The sequence below is a fragment of the Oncorhynchus nerka genome, linkage group LG14, assembly GCF_034236695.1.
Source record: "Oncorhynchus nerka isolate Pitt River linkage group LG14, Oner_Uvic_2.0, whole genome shotgun sequence".
NCBI classification, from domain to species: domain Eukaryota; kingdom Metazoa; phylum Chordata; class Actinopteri; order Salmoniformes; family Salmonidae; genus Oncorhynchus; species Oncorhynchus nerka.
In genome coordinates, this window is record NC_088409.1 from 17,397,181 (window position 1) to 17,408,585 (window position 11,405).

Here is an 11,405-nt window from a genome sequence, read left to right on the forward strand (position 1 = left end):
CAGTTTTACTACGCAATACTTCAAAAGAAAAAGCTGCGTTAGACACGATTACCAACACATACTGACCAGCTCAAATAGACAGACGCGTGCTAAATGGCAGATCAATCCAAACTCATCTCTTGGTATGTCCCTTCCACTCATTATTTCAGCCAATCATGGCTAGCAAGAAGGTTGCTGTCTTTTCTGTGGCTAAACCAACTAGGCTTGCAATTTAAATGTTTTATTCGTATTTACAGATGGCATACAAGTTTGTTATTAAGGCACATGAAAGTTCACATGTTCGAGTAGGCATTTCCGCCCAAAAACGCTTTTTGAAAAAAAAAAATGTCTAATTGAAAAGGTACTCCTGTGAAGTACGCCAAGTTTCCTGAAACTGGACACATAATAATCAAAAAGAGAATGAACTGTAATGTTCTTCATCAGCCCTGTTTCTTAGCCTTGTATTGTAGCACCATCTAGTGTGGGACAACATTACTGTACAATCCATTTTAATATTGGAGTTAAAGCTTTGATCTCCAGCTTCAGAAAAACAGAATAGCCACTTTGTTAGCTTCAGTCATTTTCATTAAAATGTAAAAAAAATTAAACTCATGAGTGAATAAGAAGTAAAAACACCACTGAGGTTCAGGGTCTGTCATTCCAACAGATGAAACACACCATAACTCTAAAATAACAGAAATATAACAGAAATTAAATATAGAAATGCATTCCAAAGGGAAGGAGTGGTTGTTGCATTCTTCTTGTGTTCCATAACGGATATACTTTAGCTGTCCTTTGTGATTGGTTATTGTTCCTCATCCCTTGATCTCCACGATTTAAAACTTAAATATGTACTTCCTGCATAGCAGAGTGACACCAGGAAGGCAAAGAACTGAAAAACAGACATGAAAACATTCAAATTCAGTACAATAGTGGGTATGAGTTTGAGTAGGCTTAAATGGACCAAATAGACAGCATTCTGGATGGTACACAGTGGAATCATACATCTCTTATCTGTCTTGTAGGCATATATTTAGCATTGTAATATTGTATATTTTAATATCGCTGTAATCATAAATCATATTTGTGGTATATTTTAAAAGTTGGCGTGATTTAAATGTCTGTCGGGGAGGTCTGAGGTGGTTTTCTTACTGTGGATGCTACCCAGCAGTTGTAGTTATGGCGTCCCTTAACAGCATGGCTGATTGAGGCTGCGTCTACTGCTGCTGCCACCACATACATCACTGTAGCACTACTGTTGAAGAACAGACATACATCACTGTAGCACTACTGTTGAAGAACAGACCCTGTAGAACACCATCATACATCACTGTAGCACTACTGTTGAAGAACAGACCCTGTAGAACACCACATACATCACTGTAGCACTACTGTTGAAGAACAGACCCTGTAGAACTGTTGAAGAACAGGCCCTGTAGAACACATACATCACTGTAGCACTACTGTTGAAGAACAGGCCCTGTAGAACACCACATACATCACTGTAGCACTACTGTTGAAGAACAGACCCTGTAGAACACCACATACATCACTGTAGCACTACTGTTGAAGAACAGACCCTGTAGAACACCACATACATCACTGTAGCACTACTGTTGAAGAACAGACCCTGTAGAACACCACATACATCACTGTAGCACTACTGTTGAAGAACAGACCCTGTAGAACACCACATACATCACTGTAGCACTACTGTTGAAGAACAGACCCTGTAGAACACCACATACATCACTGTAGCACTACTGTTGAAGAACAGACCCTGTAGAACACCACATACATCACTGTAGCACTACTGTTGAAGAACAGGCCCTGTAGAACCACATACATCACTGTAGCACTACTGTTGAAGAACAGGAGAACACCACATACATCACTGTAGCACTACTGTTGAAGAACAGACCCTGTAGAATGACAGATACTGTAGGGTAGTACATCATTATAGAATGGTTTCATTTGATCACATTCATAAAGACTTGTTGAAGAACAGACCCTATCTATTTGCTCTTCTCCCCAAAACCATCAAGGAAGTTACCTCCATTGGTTTTCTGTTACATAAATAGTCCACAATTATTAAATTACTAGATTTATAATAAACAACCTCAATCACTCAAGTTTCAAATAATGCTGTATTATGTGTCGCAGTATGTCTCGTACCACAGTTGTCCAGGGGACCTGAGGGATCCTGTTGTAAGCCATGGTCAGGTAGATGATGAGGAAGATGACCGTCAGGACCCAGTACAAGATGGCCACAAACATGACCCACCCAAAGGCAGACACACGGAAGTACTCTGTCCCTGCTATCAGCATCCATACCAGCAGACCAAACACCTGAGGGGACAGGGAAACATAGAGCCAGCATTCCAAATGGTATCCTTTTCCATTTATAGTGCACTACTTTTTAACAGGGCCCATAGGGCTCCAGTAGAAAGTAGTGCACTATACAGGGAATAGCACACATAGTCAGTGATGGCTGTGGTCTGGTGGTGTCTACCTTATCATGTATTTAAATGCATTTGCTGTGCCTATCTTGAAGGCATACTGTAGAAAGACATCACAATGAAAGGAAATAATATCCTGAATCAAATCATATGCACAGGATCCAGTGCAGTGTAGAGTGATCTGTTTACCTGCAAACTGTCATCTTAAACAGTACAACAGCTATACAAAGTAGAACATAATTGCCAAGTGATTTTTCATAGTTTGTATTTCTGGAACCGAAATGAAACCCGCAGCTGACTGACACCTATCTGATCTGATCATTCTTTCAGAATGCCGTCACACATTGATCATGATAAATCTATAGATGCAGATTGTTATACTGCGTGCTACTGTAAATAATGGGACGTTTTGTCCTCTGTTGCACTGCAAACCTCCCTTCCTGTTATTAAAAGAAAATAATGTTTCATTGGTTGCTTCATGAAACAGGAAAAAAGAATGTCTGGCCTAAGTGGAAGAGGAGGCTCTTTTGGTCACATTCTCCTCTGATGCTGGAAGGAAAATGGACAATGAAACTGACCTTGTTTTTTAAGCAACTTCCCTTTCCAGAGAAAATTAAACACTGTACTGAGAACCAATGTCTGTCTACACAGAAAGTATCTGATATTACAGAAAGTATTCTATATTACAGAAAGTAGTCTATATTACAGAAAGTAGTCTATATTACAGAAAGTATTCTATATTACAGAAAGTCTTCTATATTACAGAAAGTATTCTATAATACTATATTACAGAAAGTAGTCTATATTACAGAAAGTATTCTATATTACAGAAAGTATTCTATATTACAGAAAGTAGTCTATATTACAGAAAGTAGTCTATATTACAGAAAGTATTCTATATTACAGAAAGTAGTCTATATTACAGAAAGTAGTCTATATTACAGAAAGTATTCTATATTACAGAAAGTAGTCTATATTACAGAAAGTAGTCTATATTACAGAAAGTAGTCTATATTACAGAAAGTATTCTATATTACAGAAAGTATTCTATATTACAGAAAGTAGTCTATATTACAGAAAGTATTCTATATTACAGAAAGTATTCTATATTACAGAAAGTAGTCTATATTACAGAAAGTAGTCTATATTACAGAAAGTATTCTATATTACAGAAAGTAGTCTATATTACAGAAAGTAGTCTATATTACAGAAAGTAGTTTATATTACAGGAAGTAGTCTATATTACAGGAAGTAGTCTATATTACAGAAAGTAGTCTATATTACAGGAAGTAGTCTATATTACAGAAAGTAGTCTATATTACAGGAAGTAGTCTATATTACAGGAAGTAGGTTGACATTATGGTCATTTTCTCCAGTTATATTTCCTTGAAAAATTTGAAATAATTGAATATTCAGTTCAGTGCAGTGTTCAATACAATGTCATGTCACCATCTGTGAAAAAACGTCATACAGATCATTAGCCTATGCAAAATGTGTATAAAATGCACATAAAATATACAGGTCAAACAGAATGCAAATCCGTATAAAAGTAAATGACAAACTCTTCCCTTTATCAGAACTAATTGTGCCCCTATGATAAGGGTACAAATAGCCATGTGATAAAAGGTATGAACAATATAAAATGTCTGATCTTCATGTGTTTAATTTGTTTAATCAACAAAGCAGTATTGATTCCCTCCATGAATTCTGATGGCAGTTATTGTGAGAAAGATGGTAAAAGCCACTGCCAAAGTCATTTAAAAAATATATTATATTGAACTTGGACACAAATATGTTTGTGCTGCAGTTAGGACATCACTCTCTGCAACTGGATCCTGAACTCCCTGAGGGGTAGACCACAGGCTGTGAGGATTGGCAACAACACCTCCTCTACACTGACTCTTAACTCAGGGGCCCCCCAGGGGTGTCCTCAGTCCTCTGCTGTACCCCCTGTTCATCCACAACTGTGTGGCTTTGCGCGACACCAACTCCCTCATGAACTTTGCTGACGACAACATGGTTGTGTGCCTGATAACCAACAACAATGAGTCAGCCTATAAGGAGGATGTAAGTGAACTGGCATTGTGGCATTGTGGTGTCATGACAACAACCTGTCCCTCAAAGTCAGCAAAACAAAGGAGTTAATTGTTAACTTCAGGAAGCAGGGATGTGAACATGTCCCGATCCACATCAACCGGACTGCAGTAGAGAGAGTCACTAGTTTTAAGTTCCTCAGTTTCCACATCACCTAGGACGTGTCATGGACCAACACCTCCACCCCTGTTGTCAAGAGGGCACAACAGAATGCCGCCCCGAGTCCTCTCCAAATACTAGCCCTGCACCATCAAGAATGTCCTGACCGTTTGTATCACGGCCTGCTGTTTGGGGTTTTAGGCTGGGTTTCTGTACAGCACTTTGAGATATCAGCTGATGTACGAAAGGCTATATAAATACATTTGATTTGATTTGATTTGGTACGTGAATTGTTCCATATACGACTGCAAAGCCCTCCAGCGGGTGGTGAAGACGGCCCAGTACATCATGGGACCGTGGTCTCACCCACCCAGTACATCTACTCGAAACAGTGCCTGAGGAAGTCATGCAGCATCGTCCAGGACCCCACACACCCCAGCCACAATCTGTTCTCTCCCTCCCTTAACATCTGGCAGACGGTCAGAGCATGAGGTCTGATACAACTGCTCAACTGGGTCCTGGACTTCCTGATGGGCCACCCCCAGGTGGTGAACGTAGGAAACAACACCTCCACTTCGCTGATCCTCAACTCTGGGGCCCCTCAAGGTTGCGTAATCAGCCCCTTCCTGTACTCCCTGTTCACCCATGACTGCGTGGCCAAGCACGCCTCCAACTTAATCATCAAGTTTGCAGACGACACTACAGTGGTAGGCTTGATTACCAACAACAACGAGACAGCCTACAGGGAGGGGGTGAGGGCTCTGGGAGTGTGATGTCAGGAAAACAACCTCTCACTCAATGTCAACAAAACAAAGGAGATGATCGTGGACTTCAGGACACAGCAGAGGGAGCACCCCCCTATCCACATCGACGGGACAGCAGTGGAGAAGGTGGAAAGTTTTACATTTCTCTGCGTACACATCACTGACAAACTGAAATGGTCCACCCACACAAACAGTGTGGTGAAGAAGGTGCAATAGTTTGTCACCTAAAACCCTTACAAACTTTTACAGATGCAGAATTGAGAGAATCCTGTCAGGATGTATCACCGCCTGGTATGGCAACTGCACCGCCCACAACCGCAGTGCTCGCCTTCAGGGCACCTACAGTACCCAATGTTACAGGAATACCAAAAAGACCATCAAGGACAACAACCACCCGAGCCACTGCCTGTTCACCTCTCTATTATCCAGAATGCGAGGTCAGTACAGGTGCATCAAAACTGGGACCGAAAGACTGAAAAACAGCTTCTATCTCAAGGCCATCAGACTGATAAATAGCCACCACTAGCACAGAGAGGCTGCTGCCTACATACAGACTTGAAATCATTGGCAACTTTAATAAATGGAACACTAGCCACTTTAATAATGTGACATTAATAATGTTTACATATCTTACATTACTCATCTCATATGTACAGTGCCTTGCAAAACTATTCATCCCCTGGCGTTTTTCCTATTTTGTTGCATTACAACCTGTAATTTAAATAGATTTTTATTTGGATTTCATGTAATGGACATACAAAAAATAGTCCAAATTGGTGAAGTGAATTTTTTTTATTAAAAACGGAAAAGTGGTGCATGTATATGTATTCACTCCCTTTACTACGAAGCTTTTTCATCCACTCCACAAATGTCTTGTTAAGAAACTATAGTTTGGGCAAGTCGGTTAGGATATCTACTTTGTGCATGACATAAGTAATTTTTCCCAAAACATTTACAGACAGATTATTTCACTTATAATTCACTGTATCACAATTCCAGTGGGTCAGAAGTTTACATACACTAAGTTGACTGTGCCTTTAAACAGCTTGAAAAATTCTAGAAAATGATGTCATGGCTTTAGAAGCTTCTGATAGGTAAATTGACATGATTTGAGTCAATTGGAGGTGTACCTGTGGATATATTTCAAGACCTACCTCCAAACTCAGTGCCTCTTTGCTTGACATCATCAGAAAATTAAAATAAATCAGCCAAGACCTCAGAAACAAAATTGTAGACCTCCACAAGTATGGTTCATCATTGGGAGCAATTTCCAAATACCTGAAGGTACCACCTTCATCTGTACAAACAATAGTATGCAAGTATAAACAGCATGGGACCACGCAGCCGTCATACCACTCAGGAAGGAGATGTGTTCTGTCTCCTAGAGATGAACATACTTTGGTGCGAAAAGTGCAAATCAATCCCAGAACAACAGCAAAGGACCTTGTGAAGATGCTGGAGGAAACAGGTACAAAAGTATCTATATCCACAGGAAAACTAGTCCTATATCGACATAACCTGAAAGGCCGCTCAGCAAGGAAGAAGCCACTGCTCCAAAACCGACATAAAAAGACAAACTACGGTTTGCAACTGCACATGGGGACAAAGATCATACTTTTTGGAGAAATGTCCTCTGGTCTGATGAAACAAAAATAGAACTGTTTGGCCATAATGACCATCTTTATGTTTGGAGAAAGAATATGGCACCACAACAAACCTGCCATGAGAGGGCCGCCCACCAAAACTCACGGACCAAGCAAGGAGGGCATTAATCAGAGAGGCAACAAAGAGACCAAAGATAACCCTGAAGGAGCTGCAAACCTCCACAGAGATTGGAGTATCTGTCCATAGGACCACTTTAAGTATAAGTAGAGTGGAAGAGTGGCCAGAAAAAAAGCCATTGTTTAAAGAAAAGAATAAGCAAACACATTTGGTGTTCACCAAAAGGCATGTGGGCGACTCTCCAAACATATGGAAGAAGGTAATCTGGTCAGATGAGACTAAAATTAAGTTTTTTGGCCATCAAGGTAAATGCTATGTCTGACGTAAACCCAACACCTCTCATAACCCCCGAGAACCTCATCCCCACTGTTAAGCATTGTGGTGGCAGCATCATGCTGCGGGGATGTTTTCATCGGCAAGGACTGGGAAACTGGTCAGAATTGATGGATGGTGCTAAATACAGGATAATTATTGAGGGAAAGCTGTTTCAGTCTTCCTGAGATTTGAGACTGGGACAGAGGTTCACCTTCCAGCAGGACAATGACCCTAAGCATACTGCTAAAACAACACTTGAGTGGTTTATTAAGGGGAACATTTAAATGTCTTGGAATGGCCTAGTCAATGCCCATACCTCAATCCAATTGATCATCTGTGGTATGACTTAAAGATTGCTGTACACCAGCAGAACCCATCCAACTTAATGGAGCTGGAGCAGTTTTGCCTTGAAGAATGAGCAAAAAATCAGCCAGATGTGATACAGCCTGGATTTGAATCAGGGACTGTAATAATGCCTCTTGCACTGAGATGCAGTGCCTTAGATCGCATCGCCACCCGGGAGCCCAATTTGCTACACCCGCAATAACATCAGCTAAACACATGTATGTGACCAAACTATTTGATTTGATTTTGATTTGCTACCAGACTCTTGTCATACTGCCCAGTTTAAACACTGCCCCCATCCCAACCTTCTCCAGTACAAGTGTAAATATTGGACTATAAAATGTGCTTTCTTGAATTATATTTATGCTACTATAAAATGTTTATTCTGTTTTATTGAGCCATGTAATTTATGTTCGTATTCTTAACCTTTATTATGTCTTATTGATGTTGCATGGTCTATAAGGAACCTGCAAGTAAGCATGTCTTTGGAAGATGTACCATGCGTATCCCGTAGCCTACAGCTTGAACCTTGAAACTTGACTACTTACTATTTCTGCGAAAACGAGGAGCCCCGAAGCAGTGCGAAAAAAGTGCCTATCACATGCCAGAGTAGAGGTGGAAAAGTTGTCCGTGCTGCTGCTGGTAGACGTTATCACAGTGCGCGTTGCTGCTCCTTCCATCTTCAATATTAATCTACTGCGTTTGGATCCTGCCCCCCTGGATTATGAAAAAAAATCGTGCTACTCTAATAAAAGGAAGGTGGGAAAGATGGCCATGACGAGTATTTCCTGAGTAGACGACAATACTTCCACGGAACTAGTTTTTGTTTTATTTTAGATAATAAGATCTATGACCTGTCTGAATGTCATTCTGTCGTCGTATAACAAATCCTACATACAAAGTATGTTCAACATAATTTGGTCAGTTAGGCATACACCATTCCCTAAATGTCACTGAGTTGAGAGTGGTTGCATAAAGAGGAACTTTTTTTGATGATAGGTAAATCAGGCTGCCAGAAAGTATTGCCTTTGGTTGGTAATGTTTTGCATAGGGTGCTGTATTTCAGAGGACCTGAGCAGGAGTAATCTACAGCCAAAGACTGAAGAGAGAACAAGCCAGTAGAATGCAGATTGCAGTTTTGAAACTGAGGTAAAAGTGCAGTAACTGCAGTCGGCTGTCTTATTTTGGACGCAATAATTGCTGCATACTGCAGATATACTGGATTCTAACTGCAGTTAAACTGCACTCTGTCTGGAATCTTTTTTCGTAAGTGCTATGACAGCAGGCAGAGTCTCACTTCTAAAGGAGTGCATAATGCAGGTTAGCTGTGGATTATTAATTTACTAAACTGTAGTCGCACTTTTGCTCAAACAGATACTGTAAAGTGTGCCTTTTGGTCAAACAGAACAGTCTGTGTTCAGTTAACCACAGTCAAGACCTGCTGGGGCTTGTCCAATACGGACCATAGTCCTGGCCTAATGTACCTTCACTAAATCAGACAGTTGTTGATGTCGTTTTCAATCATTGATTAGTTACTACTCTCTCCAGTTAGAAACTCGATATTCATCACCATGTCCTCCGTGTGACAGTAATAAATGTGTTCTGTGGTGGTGTCTAAACTGTACCAGCAGATGGCAGCATATAGACAGACAAAGATCATGGGGAGAGGCAAAGGAAAATGTGAAAACAGCTCGAGGCTTAACTACAATTTGTGTATTGTCTTAACAACCAACATAACAATACTCGAAATAGGCGATGTAATGTCCAGGCACCCTGCGATGCGTTGTGCATAATTTCATATATATATTTTGTTGTACCTTTATTTAACTAGGCAAGTCAGTTAATTAAGAACAAATTCTTATTTACAATGATGGCCTACCGGGGAACAGACCTTAGCCGTGGTATATTGGCTATATACCAAACCCCCTCGTGCCTTATTACTTAATTATACAACAGGTGGGTCTAATCCTGAATGCTGATTGGTTAAAAACGCATTCCAGCCGTGTCTATTCGACAAGTTACCACCGGCTAAATCTATGACTCTAAAATGTAGGCAATCAATGTAAATAAGATTTTTTTTTTACTGACTTGCCTAGTTAAATAAAGGTTAAATAAAAAAGGTTTGTGTGTCTAGTTCTGACAGTGCAGCAATATCTAACCATTACACATATATCCAATACACACAAATCTAAGTAAGGAATGGAATTAAGAATAGATAAATATATGGACGAGCAATGTCAGAGCGGCATAGAATAAGATACAGTAGAATAGTATAGAAAGGTTTAATAAAAAATAAAAACATTTTCAATCTGACTGTCACAAGCTCAGCCAGACAATTCATACACTTGATCTCCACTATAAAAAGCATCTAGACATTATCACACATTTCTTTTAGACTAACATTTAGTTTTCAACAGTGGAGATTTGTATAAACCTTGTGGTCTGTCTCTCCAACATTTGCAACATTGTTTCAATATTCAAATTCGATCTCCAACTGTCCCATAGTAACGAACTTGTCGGTAGGAGACAGACAGGCAGGCAGCGTTTGTTATCCAGTCAAAATCATGAATCAGTTGGCATCATTTTTATGGATATAAACAAAGAAATGTCAATAGAAAGCAGGTCAAACGAAACGAAGTGCAGCTAGTATGCAGTCTTTTGAAGTGATTGTGTTAGCTGTGTTGTTGGCTAGCTCCTCTGAAAAACTGTCCTGACATTTCCTATGGCAGGTGAAATCGAGGCTTATTAACTCATTGTTATGGATGTATCCAAATAAATGTAATGAGAAAAACAGCTTAAACTGTTTGACGTGACTGTAAATTAGCCGTAGTTGGCTAGCTAGAAAGCAAGGCATAAGAATGGGAATATACCTATATCTTGTGGAAGGATAAAATATTATTTCATCAAAATAAACTGAAAATATGTCAATCATTATTTGAATATGTTGGTAACCTGTTGTATAATAGTGATAATGCCAGGGAAGCTGGTGTTTGGAGGATGTATTGGCATGGTTTGCCAACAACACCCATGCCAATACATCCTCCAAACACCAGCTTCTCTGGCATTATCACTTAACTAAATAAAGGTGACAACGTTAATAATGCATTTTATTGTTGTGCAGCATTCCATTGCCATTATTAGGCCTATCTTTTCATAGAAGTGGGATAGGAACATACAGCCCATCTATCTGTCCTCAGACAAACAGCAACATGAGATTCCCTGATTCATTTGAGGAGCAAACATTTTCTCTTTTAAGATTTGTAATGGTGGTTTCTAGACAATTAGCAGGAAGAGTAATGTTATCAGTCAGTGTGGTAGTGAATAAAAATAATTACCAGGAAGAGTAATGTTATCAGTCAGTGTGGTAGTGAATAAAAATAATGGACCATCAATTATTTATTTGTCTGCAATCCAATGCTTCATCAAGGCATATTACCCCCATTCCCTTAAATGACTGATATTACCCCCATTCCCTTAAATGACTGATATTACCCCCATTCCCTTAAATGACTGATATTACCCCATTCCCTTAAATTACTGATATTACCTCCATTCCCTTAAATTACTGATATTATCCCATTCCCTTAAATTACTGATATTACCTCCATTCCCTTAAATGACTGATATT

At 39.7% G+C, this 11,405-nt stretch overlaps 1 protein-coding gene across 1 annotated transcript; it reads right to left on the reverse strand.

Moving 5' to 3' along the window:
• Positions 1-582: 582 nt before the first annotated feature.
• Positions 583-8,511, reverse strand: LOC115146649 (CKLF-like MARVEL transmembrane domain-containing protein 8). The gene is made up of 5 exons (XM_065027091.1): positions 8,326-8,511; positions 2,155-2,328; positions 1,974-1,990; positions 1,132-1,234; positions 583-871 (listed from the first exon to the last, which is right to left on the reverse strand). Exons 1-5 carry the CDS (start codon positions 8,455-8,457, stop codon positions 785-787), a joined length of 513 nt encoding a protein of 170 aa, XP_064883163.1. The 5' UTR covers positions 8,458-8,511; the 3' UTR covers positions 583-784.
• Between the last annotated feature and the right edge of the window lie 2,894 nt (positions 8,512-11,405).